Below are 17,519 nucleotides of genomic sequence, written 5' to 3' on the forward strand. Positions count from 1 at the left end.
GAGAAAGCCCAGTATGCCGAGCTGAGCTGGGAGGTAGGGTGGCGACATGTCTGGGAGTGGTGGTTATTGTGTATTGTGTATTGATTATTGATTACTTATATGAGTGTTGTAGTGTATAGGGTGCTTGGTGCACATATTAGTCTAAATAAAAGTGATATTTGGACTTTTATATGGTGTCTGATGTCTGCTCAGAGGGTTCAAGGGGTCACGGAGGCCTTAATCTCTCACATGTTGTAGTGAAAAAGTTCAGAGCCCTGAGAAAATCAGATTGTAAATAACTTTGTTGACAGTCACTTATCAATATTTCTTATTAAAACTTAATCAGTTCAGTAAAAAGAAGCGGTTTCTGCAGCAAAATGAATAACAATGCGGCCGAACTCACAATATTGCAGGTCACAGACAGAGAGAGAGACACAAAAGCACAATGCAGTATAATGGAAACACAGGCATGCATGCATTTATTTTCTTTATTGAGTTTGTTTTTCAAATATTGTTTGGTTCAAGATGCACCACGATTGCTGTGGACTACTTATAATCAATCATTTTGCAAATGACTATAGAGCTAAATTCTTTCTTTTAGTGTCGGTTTATCATTTGCAGCATTTTTTTTAATGAGAAGATGACCTTCACCACCTCTGAAGACTGTAATCAACGCATTAATGCGACACGGAGGCAATCTGCATCAGCTCCTTAATTAAAGAATTTCTTTCTTTTCTATTCTGTGAAAGCGGTATTTTGATTACGCTCTTACTTTTTAAAGCACATAAAGCACACGGGAAATTTTCATGTGATTCTGAGTTTTTTGCTACACAGTGACTTTAAGGAGTCTGCATGCATGCCCAGTGTCAGCAAATGTTTACATCATATGTATTTTTGGGTGTTTCAGTATGGACATGGGGTCATTTTGTGAAAGCTGCAAAAATACCAGTGTGGACAGCAATCATTTTTGTTTAAAAACTCTTAAATGAAAACGTAGTAGTGTGGATGCAGTCCCAGTTCAGGGTCATGGGTGATGAGACCTTAATTTATAGGAAACAATAGAATATGTTAACTTTTTATAAATTGTATGCAAATATTGTGGAGTTAACCATTTTGATATAATTTTAATATATTATGTAGACTGTAAGAATGCATCAATCAAAACACATTACATGGACAATTATGGTGTCACCATTCTAGGGTCAATGTCAGTCAGTCATTTTCCAACCCGCTATATCCTAACACAGGGTCACGTGGGTCACACACACACCCAGCACACACTAGAGACAATTCAGGAACGCCAATGCACCTAACCTGCATGTCTTTGGACTGTGGGAGGAAACCCACGCAGACACATGCAAACTCCACGCAGTGAGGACCTGGAAAGCGAACCCAGGTCTCCTTACTGCAAGGCAGCAGCGCTACCACTGCACCACCGTGCCAATGGGTCAATGTCTTTCACTGAAAATTTTTAAACAAATGTTCAATTTGTGGCAGCACGGTGGCGCAGTGGGTAGTGCTGCTGCCTCGCAGTTGGGAGACCTGGGGACCTGGGTTTGCTTCCCAGGTCCTCCCTGCGTGGAGTTTGCATGTTCTTCCCATGTCTGCGTGGGTTTCATCCGGGCGCTCCGATTTCCTCCCACAGTCCAAAGACATGCAGGTTAGGTGGATTGGCGATTCTAAATTGGCTCTAGTGTGTGCTTGGTGTGTGGGTGTGTTTGTGTGTGTCCTGCGGTGGGTTGGCACCCTGCCCGGGATTGGTTCCTGCCTTGTGCCCTGTGTTGGCTGGGATTGGCTCCAGCAGACCCCCGTGACCCTGTGTTCGGATTCAGCGGGTTGGAAAATGGATGGATGGATGGAATAAGCACCTTGAACATTTGGGTAAAAATTTTGACACCCCTTAAAGAGGCTTATCTTCATGTTATCCAAAAAAAAGGTAAGAAGCTAAATCAGGTGAGCATCTCAAATGAATCTGTTAAATATGCCAAATGGTTGGTTAAGTAGCATAGTTACTTTACAGAGAGCTCCGTCCAGGCAGTGGTGCAAGCAGCTGACAAGCCATAAATATGCAGTAAACATTTTTTAAATAAAAAACAAAATTGCAAACTGGAATAGTCACCCTGTTATGACCATCTGTCTGAACTGGGTCCTTAGCTAATACACTCTATCCTACCTTCATGGACTCCTTTTTGGAAACAATGTCTTCTCTTCGACTAACAGGACAACCTACTATACAATTCCCTTTCTCTCTCACTCTTTATCTCTCTCCTCTCAGTGTCTGATCCCTTATTTCATTTTTTACACACACTCTGGTCATTGGTGTACCTTTCTTTTTCTGCTAATTGTCTATAGGACATGAAATTAAACAAGACAAATGGATGACCTATTGGATTGGAGCGGGAGTGTCGAAGTCAACTTTATTGAGGACCAAAAATAACTCTTTATATAGGCCAGAATTACTAGGGTGTTGTGCCGTGTTAGCCATTATGAATGTAGAGAAAAGCCAAGCAAAATGACACCTTTTATTGACTAACTAAAAAGATTACAATATGCAAGCTTTCGAGGCAACTCAGGCCCCTTCTTCAGGCAAGATGTAAAGAAGAAGGGGCCTGAGTTGCCTCGAAAGCTTGCATATTGTAATCTTTTTAGTTAGCCAATAAAAGGTGTCATTTTGCTTGGCTTTTCTCTATAGGCCAGAATACATCAACAAACAACTTTTCTTTACAAACAAGAGACACAGATACCTCTCTGTTCATCATAATCACATACTATGCCTCATGTTTGTTTTGAAACTGTCTTTTCTCTTTATTGGCTTCTTTTCTCGTGGACATTGCAGCAGGTTAGGAAAGATACCAGAGGCCATGGAACCGAAATCAGCATTTGGTGGAAAAAATGAAACCAGCTACAAGGCCAGCTCTAGCGTTTTTGCTACCCTAGGTGAAGCTGTAAATGCCCCCTACCACCATTTTTAATAAATGAGATCAAAGAAAGTAGCAGCTTAGTACAGATACTAGTTAAATTAATATACATTTGACTTAGCATTTTAGCAACTGGGTATATTTTATTTGCAAAATGAGTAAATGCAAATAATATATAAATATAACAATATAACGGGCGCTACAACATTAGTAGGAACAGTCTATATTAAATGGCAAGGGACCTTCTATTTTCTGTTACAGTAATCCTGGCTTGTATGTGGCTGTAATATGCGTCACTGTATTGTGTGCCTTTAATTTTCTCTCGCAGTAATACGTCTCTCCAGCAAGTACTGTGCAGTTCCCCAGCAAGTATTTTAATCTGTGCTGGCGTGCAGCTGATTATTGTATGTGTGACGTCTCTCCAGCAACGGATTTTATGTGCACAAAAATAAATCTACTTTTAAAAGTCATCCTATTGTAATATTATGAAAATTCGTATATTTAGGAAAACCCCTTCAACGACTGACACTTTACACTTTACCGGGCCAAGTTTGTTAATCGCAAATCTGACATCCTCAGAGTGAACACTTGCACAACAATAAACACTAATCCCACCTCTTTGGGGAAGCTGGTCTCCACGTCTCAGTACCCGATTGGATTTTTCGTGCATTATGTTTTAGGTCTTACCTCATTTACCGAAATCCGATTGGATCGGCCGCGCAATATTTTATAAGTCCCGCCCTCTCTGTCTTGTGTGACGCGTCAGGCGGCTTTTGCAGCATCGCACTGTGCCCTGCTCAATTTTATAGGTCCCACCCTCTCTGTCTTGTGTGACGCGTCAGGCGGCCTTTGAAGCATCTGCTTTGAAGCATCACATTGTGCCCCGCGCATGCGCACTTCACTAGAAGACACACACACACGGACACTGGACACACACAGGGGTTTTATTAAAGAGGATGGGTAAGTTAATTGATTGATGGTAGGTTCATTTTACAAACAGAACAGCAGCTTAAATAAAATGTTTAAATAAAAAGGACACACATGACAGCTACATTGCATGATGGGGAGGATTGTATAAGTTTTACTAATTTAACAAGTTTCTCACATTAATGCTACTACTATTACTACTACTAATGATAATAATAATATAAAACAGGCATAATAATCATAATTAAATAAGCAATTCAATGAATGCTAAGGTTGTAAAGTGTATGCTGACCAGTTTATCGATCAGGCAGAGCACAGTCGAGAACAGTAACAGGAGTTCCACAGGCTATTCCTGACATCCAGAAGTTATCCCTAGATTACTCTTATCTCCAAGCAGATCTTGGTGTGGGCCTTTATCTCTTTTGTATAAAAAAATCTTTAAGACTGGAGTCGGGAGGAGGAGGTTTGTAAAGAACTGAAGGGAGGAAGAGTTGACAGAGTGGATTTAGAAAGGTACAGGTGGTACGCGAGATGTTATGAGAGGAAGGCTTTCGTATTTACATTGGTGGGAAAGTGCTGAGTGCAGCCTGTCTGCTACACGTTGGGGTTTAAGTACTGTTTTTTAAGAGGGCAATGCGTTGTTTCTTTTCTGATATTTACATATATTGTGATTGTTTAATTGATTTTGCAATAATCACACCCTCTTTTAAATACTTCTTGCCTTCCTTGACATTATTTGGGTTTGAAGATAGTTCGACAGCATCCCCTGCTGTCAACACCTAGAAGCAAACAGAGTTTATATGAAGCCAACATTCAGAACGTTTATGGATGCTGCTTACACCCTAGCTACCCCATCCAGTCCACTGAGGGCCACAGTGGGTGCAGGTGTCTATTCCTACCAACTCTTTATTAAATAAATAAATATATACAGGTATATATATATATATGGTTGAAATAGTTTACTGTCAAATAAATGCAAAGAGTACACGACACGTGTTTCGCCCTCATTCTGGGCTCATCAGGTGTACACACTCCACTGCACTCCCTCTCGGGAATCGAACCTCGGACGTCAGCATCAGAGGCGATGCCCCTAACGTTGCGCTACGGTGGTTCGTTTATTTGACAGCATGTAGATCGGGGTAATTACATTCACGGCATTCGTAGTCTGTGTCACAATCTGATTGTATGGGTGGTTACCTACCAGGTAACGCTTGTGGTTGGCCAGCAATCTGCTAACATCCGCCACGGTGCCCTCAGTTTGTGAGGAGCAGATCATAGAATGGTTGAAAATAGTTTACTGTCAAATAAATGCAAAGAGTACGACACGTGTTTCGTTGACAGTAAACTATTTTCAACCATTCTATGATCTGCTCCTCACAAACTGAGGGCACCGTGGCGGATGTTAGCAGATTGCTGGCCAACCACAAGCGTTACCTGGTAGGTAACCACCCATACAATCAGATTGTGACACAGACTACGAATGCCGTGATATATATATATATATATATATATATATATATATATATATATATATATATATATATATATATATATTTACCAGTTTCAGACTTTATTGCATCAATCCAGAAATGCACAGGGGGGTTGATTTTTATTTTTAAGAAATTTAACAAGTATGAAAAGCTATACTGCTCCCTCTTTTTAAGAAGTGACTGTTTTATTACTTTTGAAAAGGCTTGATTTTTAATCAGTTGCTTGCTGCTGATCACCAAAGCAGAGACAACAGTGAAGTAGCTGCTCCTGTCATTTACACCTGGGTCTGTTCTTTGTTATTTGTAAAAAAATGAAAGCCGCTTTAGAAAAAAAAATATATCCTCATGTAATTAACTGGCCTTTTCCTCCACTCAGCAGGCAGAAAGATGATTCAATGTGAAATCTATATTTCATTCAAAGGATTTAAATATACAGAAATCTTCTTTTCATTTTCATCTTTTTATTTTATACTCTAAATTGTATCCAGATAATGACAACTAGAAAAGGTGTGACACAGGCACTAACTGTTAAAGAGAAGCAGCTATTTCAGTGACATTTTATACTCTTGAAATCATTAGCAGGTTGGTGCTTAAATAACAATGGCATTTCAAAATAAGAACAACAAAGTTGCAAAATCTGTAAAATGCAATCATCATATTAAAAAAAATCCTATCATAGGTCTTTCTATAGTGAAATAATACAGGTCTAAAATATAGTAAGTAAGAATAGGCTTAATTAAAATAGGAAATCCAATTAAAAGCAGGTCTTGGTTCACCCATTTCAGCTTCCATGGACTGCTATGTAGCTAGGGCTTACACATTTGTCTCCTGTGTTTGAGCTAAAGGGAATCAAGAACTTTAAATGAATAAAAATATAAATGAAGACTTGCATGAATACCCATTCGAACCACCCAATTAATAAGTAAATGCTGTCTGCTTGTTACTTGAAAATTCTGTCAAAAGTGGACATTTTGCTAATAAGAAAAAAGGAAATCACAATGCATGTTAGAGCTTGGGGAGCACCTGCCAAAGCGAATCAATAAATTACAAGAGTGATGAGTGAAGAGGCAAACAAATGAGCTACCTGTGTGGAAAAACTGGAGCTAACCTGTTCTCTCCAAGTATTTCAGAGAAAAAGAGCCACTTAAAGGACATCGCCCTCCCACTGTTTGTGAGTATGAAGCTTACTATCTTATGTGACTTTGCTTAAAAAATTAAGGCTCAAAATACCGTTTAGAGCCTCAATCAGATCACTATTATTAGCAATGAGGGGAAAAGCTCCTGGGGTATTCTCTAGTTTCCAGGGGTAACAGGATCCACAAATTGGCGCTCCTCCAGGGTACATTGATGAGCAGCCTGTTTGGGTTACTGCCAAAGATATAGAGTGGCGTGTATCTCTTGGCTTTTCTCCAGGGGTGAGGATATGAGGTGATGAGGGTGTTGCCGTGTCCAATTCTTGCAGCTGGCACCAACAGATTCCAAAGTCAACATGCCTATCAAAATCATCTTCACTTGTATGGTGCTCACAGGGTGATTAATAAAATACTGCATTGGATGTGGAAGCAAGCATTAATAATACAGAGCTTCATCCCCAAAACCAGGCCTTTTTATGCTCTGTAAAATTACATTGCTTTCAGATTTTGGGTACTTTATCAGATTCATCCTCAGTATTTTAAAACATTATTATAAAATGTAGCTACAAAAATGAATAAATGAATGAATGAGCCTAAGAGTTTGTGAGAAGGTTTCTTGAAAAAATAGCAGTGATGTTACAGCCTAAAGTGCTTGCAATTAACAGTGAGCCCTGCTATAGACTGGCAACCAGCTCCAGGGCTGTTTCGTACCTTGAACCCAGTACTGCTGAGATAAACTCTGGTCTCCTATAACCCTCAGTTGGATTAAGGGGTTTTGAGAATGTTTTGTTATTTTATGCTAGTAGTATTACTTGAATTCCTTGAGTTTGGGTGGCTAAAGTAGGACCCAAGATTACATCCCAGTGGCGGAATGATTCAAACTGAGATAGAAATTGCTTTAAAGGTATAGGATACATCACAGGTTAGGTCGTCAACTCATTTCCCAGTTTCTGTAAAGAAGCATAGGTCATAGACGCCCTCATGACTGCCACTGGAAACTATTCAGCATGCACAGTAAATGACAACTGATGACACTTTAATATGGCAAGGACAGAAGTCACTGCCTTCATAAAAAGGGTCAAATCACAGCCCTCCGACAAATTCTCTTTGAGAACTCTTTGACCTTTTAACAAAATACGTCATTATATGTGCAACATTGATGTCAATTTTTATTACATAACATGCCTGAAACTCTTCTTCGTGCAAGTGTGGTATTTATAATGTATACAGCTCTGCACAAGCCCTTCCTCAGCTAGGAAAAATATTTTCAAAAGGTAAAAGCCGAAGAAAAATGCTAGCTACTATTACCTTTAAAGTCAGAAATTCATTAAAATATGAATAGGAACATAATGTGTCAAATGATTAGATATCTCATTAACCAGCATGGTGTAAGTGGTAGCACTCCTGCCTCACAACAAGGAGAAAGGCATTCACATCTGAGGTGCTGGCTATGTGAAGTGTGTCTCTTCCTGCCTTCAAAGACATGCAGGTTAAGCAGATTGACGCTGCTAAGTTGGTACCTGAAATGTGCGTGTGTGTGCTTTCTTGTGATGGACTGACATGTTCAGGGATTGTTCCTGCCTTGTGCTTGCTAGGATAGACTGTAGCTTCCCTGCGACCCAATTCTGGATAAGTAGGGTTACAAAACTGATGGATGAATGGAGGAATGGGTCAGTCTCCTCCTTAAAGCTTTAAATTAACAATGCTATATATTCATCCATCCATCCATTTTCCAACCAGCTGAATCCAAACACAGGGTCATGGGGGTCTGCTGGAGCCAATCCTAGCCAACACAGGGTGCAAGATAGGAACAAACCCCGGGCAAGGCGCCAGCCCACCGCAGGGCACACACACACACACACACACCAAGCACATACTAGAGACAATTTAGGATCGCCAATGCATCTAACCTGCATGTCTTTGGACTGTGGGAGGAAACTGGAGCACCCGGAGGAAATCCACGCAGACATGGGGATAACATGCAAACTCCACGCAGATCCCCCTCAGATCTGGTAGGGCTGCAGTGGCTGCAGATTTTCATTCCATCCACTTCATTGATTCACGTTTCCTAACGAAACTGGATGGAGTGAAAATGGTCGCCTTCCAGGAATGAAGTTTGAGACTCCTGTGTTTGCATTGTTGGTTGCTGCTCGATTACAAGTTATTTCTTGTGGTCAATGAAGCACATTATTTAAGTCTATGATTTTATAATGGTGGCACAATGGTAGCATTGCTGCCTCACAACAAGGAGACTGGGGTTTGCATGGAGCTTTCATGTTCTCCATGTGGGTTTCCTCCAGGTGCTCTGGTTTCCTCCCACAGTAAAACAACAAATATGCCAGTTAGGTGAACTGTCATGGCTAAACTGGCCCATCTCAGGGAAGCTGTGTTTGTAAAATGGATGGATGATTTTATAGTACTAGTTCTGCCACACTAGACATTTCTAAATCTGTTGAGTTTTCTTTTGTTTGAGATGACCATATAAATGTTTTGTGGACCAGACCAGATCAGTACTTCTCAGATTTTCACTTCTTTGTTTTCAAATATTTTATTGAAACATATATTGTATTATAAGTACACATACAGTAGGTGCAAAAGGGATAGCAGGTTATCTCTCTTTGAATCTTATTGTTATTTGATTGCTGGTTAAGGTAAAAAAGAAATTTTTTTGACACTTAGATGTCATATCAGATAAAATTAAGGCAAATAAAATATATGTTCCATAAGCAGGAGTATTTGGTCACTAATTATTGCCTGTACTGAAAACCGGCAGACACCATGACCCTCTAGAAGTTGAGTTTGACATCTGTTGTATAAAAGGTGAAGACTTATAAATTAATTGGTAACACACATCTGAATGATCTATAATGACCAGTTATGTTGTTTAATTGCACTTTGTTTTTTACCAAGCTATTTTTATTTTAATTATTACTAAACATCAAAATAAAGTGAAAATATAAAAAAATAGTTATATTTCCAGTAGAATTTTAAATGTTTTAAGATACTCAAGATACTTGGATTAGCTGGGCTATTAGCAATGTAATTGTCCTTTTTCTGTTTGCTTTGGTAATGTCTTGAATGTTATACATCTTTGAGCATTGGTTGTAGCATGATGTGCAAAGTTCAAGTGCAAAGAGTGCACTGAAAAGTTTCAGTTCATAACAATAACCTACACCAGGGTGATGTAATGCAATTTAGCTTGAGAAAAAAGTCTACTGTAAATTATCAGAAAAATTCTTTTTATTAGCTATTAGGACAGTTCTGTGATACACATTGAAATATTCAGAATTTATAACATCAGTCACAAAATTAAAAAGTGAAAATTGGAAGCCTTTGAATAACTAATATTTTCAGTGATATATTGTCCCATGTCCCCCTGCCAGCCACCAATTATGGAGCAGTACATACCTCCACTTTTTCCACCACTTGTTTACCAAAGGAGCATACTTTAGTGGAGCAAGTGATGATCATATTTTCTTGGCTCTCGTATTGACTAGATACGCCATAAAAAGAAGTGCTGTCATCTTGAATGTTTGTGTTGAGATCTGCCTGTTCAGGAGAAAGTTAAAAAAAATCATTTAGTTATATTCAGTGTGACATCTTCATCCAGTGCATCCAACATAGACTCCAGCTCAATTAAGTGAGTTTGATGAATAAATCAATGAATTTATGTATACAGAATTCACAAGGTACACATTTACTCCAGGATATGCCTCTCCTGATCTCGAGCCGTTTTGACTTCCCTGATGGCTCACCTTAGACCAGACTTGAGGCTTTCAGATGTATAACCTCTAAGGTGTCACCCAACAATAGCACATGAGAGGTGTAGTAGTTTAACTGTGTGAACTCAAACATATCTGTACTTTGGTTTAGAGGTAAGTGAACATATTTTTTGATTTACTTACAAGCCTGTATGGACATATCCACTGTTAAACATAGACATGGAATTAACATAAGCTTCTACTTTTACACAGCAGCTTTTTATGTGAAGATATCATGTCATTACTTTGATGGAACCTTGAAACACTACTGACAACTGTGACGGCTGATCATTATGGATTTTTCTCATTAGTCTTGTTGATGTCAGGAAGTATACATGCTCTGGACACCAACCACAAACTCTTAACAGCTGTCTTTAGGCTTATTTTTGGAACCGGTGAGCAATTCCATTCATTGTTAATACAAAAGTCCCAGGCATCCTAAACATTTCTTCTCAATTTTGTTTTCCTTTCATTAAAGAAAACTTAACATTTAACAATTTCGGGTATATTATAGTCAGGTTTGCTTAATTTTTTGGGTTTTCAATTTTCATGAAGCCCGGATTTATACAATTATACACTTACTTAGTATGATATATTTTACTGATCCTTACGTGGTAAAGTGAGATGCTACAGTTTGTACAATGTGTATATGCATTTGTCTATCTCATAAACGCATAAACAGATAAATATTTACATCTCACTTGAAGTCAGAAAATCATTGCAGTTTAAATTTAGAGTTGAGAGAACAAAACTGTAAGCTAATCAAGTGTGCCTGTTTTTGGAATATTGAAAAATATTTCTGTTTCAGCCCAGCTCTTTTATTGGACTACAGTGAGCATAATATCGAGTATCAACGGTGTAAAGATGCCACTGTGCCACTGCTGGTAGGTATTATCTGCACTGCAGTTAATCGCATGCCTTTTACTTTTTCCTTCTTCCTTTGTATAATAATTCCATACAGACCTTTTATTACAACCAGCTAATTTAGCCAGTATCTTTAAATATTTAGGTATGATATTATACTTTGGAAACATTTTGTCATATTATATAAAAACTTGAGTTTTCTATTGCATAAGTATTAAAAATCTTAGTCTACCATACATTAATATCAAGAGAATTACAATTTTTTGTTAGTTAGGCTAGGGTTAGGTTTAGGGTTTTTGCATTCAACTATCTATCTATCTATCTATCTATCTATCTATCTATCTATCTATCTATCTATCTATCTATCTATCTATCTATCTATCTATCTACAGTTGTTTTGCTCTGTTAGCATTGATTTGACAAAGTAAAATACTGTAAATTGGGAAATAAAAGCTAAGCCAGAATGCAATAACATACATACAAAGATGTGTTTGCCTTTAAAAGTCTGTTTGAAATATATTGGCAAAGACAAATATTTGTCTTTGTAGTTATTTATCCAAAGATACAATAGGTTTACACATTTGGAGTACCATATTGTACATTCTTTATTACACATTAGACCACACATTGACTGACAGCATTGTACTCCTCCCTCGGGGAGCAGGTGCTAACTGAACCACTAGCACCATATCTTATGACCCATATTGCTGTTAATTGCTTTGTTTTCTTGTGTTTAATCTTACATAATTTCCTCGTTTATATAAATTTTCTAAAGCACTGACTTGTGATGCCTGCTTGTAATGGAACTGGTTAAGGATCTTGTAAGAGAATTCATCCTATAAAAAAAAACCTCTATGATTCCTAATTAGATAAGTCCAACAATTTCATGTACAAAATGTGCAGTGCCTGGCTAAAACCTGATTCCTGAGACACTTTAGAGTGGCACAACAATCTGTTATGGACAAGCAAAGCCAGCCTTGGAGATGAAAATCTAATCCAAAATAAAACTGCTTCCAAGGTAGGTAAAATTCCTGTCACTGTCACCACGACAACCAAACCCTCAGGTCCTCCCAAAGGCCCTCTTATGGCAGTCGAGAATTAAATAGATGTAATAATTCTAGTGCAATAAAAACATACAGTTAGGAGTGCTCCATTTATATTTCTAGCAGAATCCTGCTTTGGAGATATATGAGAAATCAAACAAAAATTGTGAAAAACAAATAAAAGCCAAATTAAGCTTTCAACTAGCACAAACCTATCCCAAAAATAAAAAAAGTTTTGTATTATAACCTGACTTTTTAGAAATCAGTTTGCAAAATAATTATTACTAGCAGTACATCCACTTAGTGCAGTGTTATTCTGTCAGTTTGTGATATTTTGCAGTGAGCAATGTCTCAGTATAACTCAATCTTAAAATAGCATGATTTATCAAATACATCTATTTTCCTTCATAATATGTTTTATAATACAAAAACTCCTTAAACACAGTAATTCCAAAATAGCTCAACCCTGTGTTGTTATCATTCTGTAGAATTTAGCACTTATCATTCCATCAGACATTAATTTGGGGAGTAAGTGTTCAATTTGTTTAGCATTAGTACAGAGTACAGTGAAATTCTTACTTGCATGTCCGAGCAACATCAACATTCTGACTCCATGATATGCAGTTAGAGGGGTTTCCTTCAGTTAACTGCACACATCACTTAGCTTAAACACAATATGTGGCCACTTTCAGTATCAAAGGAAATTAAATAACATACCGGGGGCTGAAATTCATGCAGCAGATCCAAAAAAATAAAAACTGCCATTTACAGATTTTATTGCATCCATTTCCTGTTCCACAGCAGCCATGGTCCCATCTTTCAGATGATTTTATTACTGGTTATCTACATTAACTGTTGAAGACTGATAAAGAATACATTTTAAAATATATAATATCTGATATCTCTCGATCTGCGTATACCTTCAGTGTCCCTCACACACCTTTCCTCCGTATTCACGTTTCTGAACCCCTCTTGCCTGGTGCTCCCTCTCTCGAGCGCCCGTAAAGCCTGCATCTCAGATTCTCTCACTCTGAGGCATCTTGCTCAGCTTCTGTCCGCTTCTTGACTACCACCAATTTTAGACAGGTCCCACTACCTGTTGTGAAAACATCCATCCATCCATCCATTTTCCAACCCGCTGAATCCGAACACAGGGTCACGGGGGTCTGCTGGAGCCAATCCCAGCCAACACAGGGCACAAGGCTGAAACCAATCCCGGGCAGGGTGCCAACCCACCGCAGAGAATAAAATAATGCATTGCTTAATTTGATGCAATTTTGGTAATGTTCTGATAGATAAAGAAGATTAAGGATTTGCTACTCATCATCTTACAGTATGGTAAATTATTCAAAATGAACATATTGCTCTGCTGCTACCTGTTATACATAGCAGAACAGTTCAAGTTCATTTTTCATTCTCAGCTTGTCATTCACCTGTGCCTCATACTCACATTCTTCATTTTGCAGATATTGAACCCAAATGGCAGCCCATGGTTCCCTTTGTAGCAGGAGCTCGACAATCTAGAAGGATGCTAGAATAGAATAAGTGTCCTTCCAAATTGATGGGATCACTTGAGGTGGTTTGGGGCAGCCAGTGTGTAAGCACTCTCATTAGAACATAGAACATTATGATCAGGCTAACAAAGCTCTTCAATTGTATCCACCTATTTTTTTTTAAATTGCATCCTTTTGAGATTTGAAGGTCCCTAAAGTCTCTACCCTCTTCCACACTACTTGTTAATTCATTCCATGTATCTATGGTCCACAGTGCAAAGAAAAATGCTCCTTACGTTTCTTGCTATGACTTCATGTTCTTGTTACACTCATTTTAAAGTAAGAGCCTGGGTCCACTGTACTAATTCCTGTCATAATTTTAAAAACTTTAATCATGCCACCTCTTATTCTCTTGTTTACTTAAAATGGGACGATCATCAGGCAAAGTATCCCAAAAGTGGATAAAGAACAAACTGGAACTGGAACTGAATTGGAATGTTTGCTGCTATTTCTTAAGAAAAAAAGCAGATTATCATTGAATGCCAACTACATCACCATAGTATAATTGATAAGCTAACAGTAAGCTGACAGATTTACTTCATCATCATCATCACTGGTTTTTTCTGGGTTTCCCCAGGTTAGATGGTTGCCCCCAAATCTTTTTCCTCCATTCTCCACAGTCCTGGATATCCTTTGAGGTGAGACCCATTCTTTTTATATACTTTTTCACCACCTCCAACCACATCTTCTTTGACCTTTCTCCTTTCATTGGAAACAATCACAAGTTCACATGTCTTGTGCAGGTTATCTGGACTTATCATTCTTAACTGCCACCTTACTCAGCATGCCTGAGTGATATCTACAGGGAGTATGAATGGTATACATGAGAGTTCTTGGCATGTCAACATCAGAATTTCCTCTTGACTTCACCAGCATAGTCCAAAGGAGTGCAAAAGAAACACTTCTTAACAGCTGGGTCCAGGAAATGCCAAGATGATGTTATGTCAGGCAATCAATTCAACCACCTGAAGCAGCTCAGGTCTGGATTTCCCATTTGTATTTATTCTCCTAGTCTTTACCTACTGTATCCCAAGGTGCTTACAAAGAGCTGAGGGTACTTAACCTTAGGTGGTAGAGTGGGGTGAGAAGATGTATCTAAACCCTAAGTAGACCAATGGACTACTCTTTATCAGGTCACCTTAAACCTCATCTTTGGGTCACACACTGTTGGAACAAGAATGTACTACAGGGACCCCCAAGTTAGAACTCCTTTTAATGGCGCCTAATTTATCTGCATCCATTATTCCCTCAGTAGCTCTTATATTTCTTCAGGACAGCTCTCTACCTGCTCATTTTCTTAAAGGGGCAAAATAATCTTATAGTGTTATGCACCCTAGAATGCAAGATTCTTACCAATCCTTTCTAATTGACCTTTATGTTGGGTTTATATACAGTTAGGTCCATAAATATTTGGACAGATCCAACTTTTTTCTAATTTTGGTTCTGTACATTACCACAATGAATTTTAAATGAAACAACTCAGATGCAGTTGAAGTACAGACTTTCAGTGGGGTGAACAAAACGATTGCCTAAAAATGTGAGGCAACTAAAGCATTATTTTAACACAATCCCTTCATTTCAGAGGCTCAAAAGTAATTGGACAAATTAAATAACTGGAAATAAAATGTTCATTTCTAATACTTGGTTGAAAACCCTTTGCTGGCAATGACATCCTGAAGTCTTGAACTCATGGACATCACCAGATGCTGGGTTTCCTCCTTTTTAATGCTCTGCTAGGCCTTTACTGCAGCGGCTTTCAGTTGCTGTTTATTTGTGGGCCTTTCTGTCCGAAGTTTAGTCTTCAACAAGTGAAATGAATGCTCAATTGGGTTAAGATTAGGTGACTGACTTGGCCATTCAAGAATTTTCCACTTCTTTGCTTTAATAAACTCCTGGGTTGCTTTGGCTGTATGTTTTGGGTCATTGTCCATCTGTATCATGAAACGCCGCCCAATCAATTTGACTGCATTTAGCTGGATTTGAGCAGACAGTATGTCTCTGAACACCTCAGAATTCATTCGGCTGCTTCTGTCCTGTGTCACATCATCAATAAACACTAGTGTCCCAGTGCCACTGGCAGCCATGCACGCCCAAGCCATCACACTGCCTCCACCGTGTTTTACAGATGATGTGGTATGCTTTGGATAATGAGCTGTTCCACGCCTTCTCCATACTTTTTTCTTGCCATCATTCTGGTAGAGGTTGATCTTGGTTTCATCTGTCCAAAGAATGTTTTTCCAGAACTGTGCTGGCTTTTTTAGATGTTCTTTAGCAAAGTCCAATCTAGCCTTTCTATTCTTGAGGCTTATGAGTGGCTTGCACCTTGCCGTGCACCCTCTGTATTTACTTTCATGCAGTCTTCTCTTTATGGTAGACTTGGATATCGATACGCCTACCCCCTGGAGAGTGTTGTTCACTTGGTTGGCTGTTGTGAAGGGGTTTCTCTTCACCATGGAAATGATTCTGCGATCATCCACCACTGTTGTCTTCTGTGGACGTCCAGGTCTTTTTGCGTTGCTGAGTTCACCAGTGCTTGCTTTCTTTCTCAGGATGTACCAAACTGTAGATTTTGCCACTCGTAATATTGTAGCAATTTCTCAGATGGGTTTTTTCTGTTTTCGCAGCTTAAGGATGGCTTCTTTGACCGCATGTTGTCTGTTCACAGCAAAATCTTCCGCATGCAAGCACCACACCACAAATCAACTCCAGACCTTTTATCTGCTTAATTGATGATGACATAATGACGGACTTGCCCACACCTGCCCATGAAATAGCCTTTGAGTCAATTGTCCAATTACTTTTGAGCCCCTGAAATGAAGGGATTGTGTTAAAAAAATGCTTTAGTTGCCTCACATTTTTATGCAATCATTTTGTTCACCCCACTGAATTAAAGCTGAAAGTCTGTACTTCAACTGCATCTGAGTTGTTTCATTTAAAATTCATTGTGGTAATGTACAGAACCAAAATTAGAAAAAAGTTGCCTCTGTCCAAATATTTATGGACCTAACTGTAGAGTCCTTACGATCACATATATGAAGTACAGTGAAATTCTTACTTGCACGTGCTAATCAACATGCAACACGTTACCTCTCTCAGGTTTAATGAGTATAACAGCCTTATGTCAAATCTTCTGTCTTACTTACCTGAAAAGCTCAGAACGTATTTGTCATTAACAGACAAACAGAATGAGGTAATTTACTGTATATTATACATGTTAGTGTGGACTTCTCTTGCATTATTGAAGTTGATTCTTGATATACACACTCATATTGTAAAACTATTGTTCTAAACTGTAGAGTCATGTTTTAAAATGCTCCTACATAAACACAGGCAACCTGACTGCTAGTTTTCTCAGGAAGGAGGCCTTTCCTACTACTTTTTGGTCAGGAGGTGACTCCTTGGCTTCTGCTGGATTGCCTGCTCTTTAGTGCTCTGTTTGAATTTTCATGAACTCATCACTGTTTGCCACTCTTTCTCTTTCTCTTTGGACTCCACAAGTGTCATCTCTGTGCCCCCATGTTGGCATGTAAAAGAGTGCCACATTTGTCATAAGCATACAGTCTTGTTTAGCTGTTTAATATCTCTTTTCTTTTTAATATGGCTGTACAACTTCATGCCAGATGACTGCTCTTTCACATATGGTGTGAAGTGAGGTTATTCATGCTGTTGATAAATTGAAAAGTTTCTGTAAAGACTGACAAAACCTATAAACCTTATATGGAGCTTCAACCCTTCAGACATTTACTGATGAAAGTAGTTCATGTAAAAAAAAGCAAGCAGAAATGTGTGATGCTCTGGTTTCCTCCCACAGTCCACAGACATGCAGGTTAGGTGGATTGGTGATCCTAAAT

The 17,519-nt window shown here is 38.7% G+C and overlaps 2 protein-coding genes across 3 annotated transcripts in view; both read right to left on the bottom strand.

Annotated features, from left to right (window-relative positions):
* Positions 1-17,519, bottom strand: part of LOC114654705 (metalloproteinase inhibitor 3-like) — a 756,439-nt gene that overhangs the window by 580,473 nt on the left and 158,447 nt on the right. The window lies entirely within an intron of this gene.
* Positions 1-17,519, bottom strand: part of LOC114648663 (transcriptional enhancer factor TEF-3-like) — a 224,442-nt gene that overhangs the window by 4,311 nt on the left and 202,612 nt on the right. For both annotated transcript variants that reach the window (XM_028797860.2, XM_051929556.1), the window contains one exon: positions 9,856-9,996. In XM_028797860.2, the coding sequence (XP_028653693.2) occupies positions 9,856-9,996 (141 nt within the window). The remainder of the gene's footprint in view (positions 1-9,855; positions 9,997-17,519) is intronic.

Source organism: Erpetoichthys calabaricus, chromosome 1 (assembly GCF_900747795.2).
Source record: "Erpetoichthys calabaricus chromosome 1, fErpCal1.3, whole genome shotgun sequence".
In the NCBI taxonomy this organism is placed as follows: domain Eukaryota; kingdom Metazoa; phylum Chordata; class Cladistia; order Polypteriformes; family Polypteridae; genus Erpetoichthys; species Erpetoichthys calabaricus.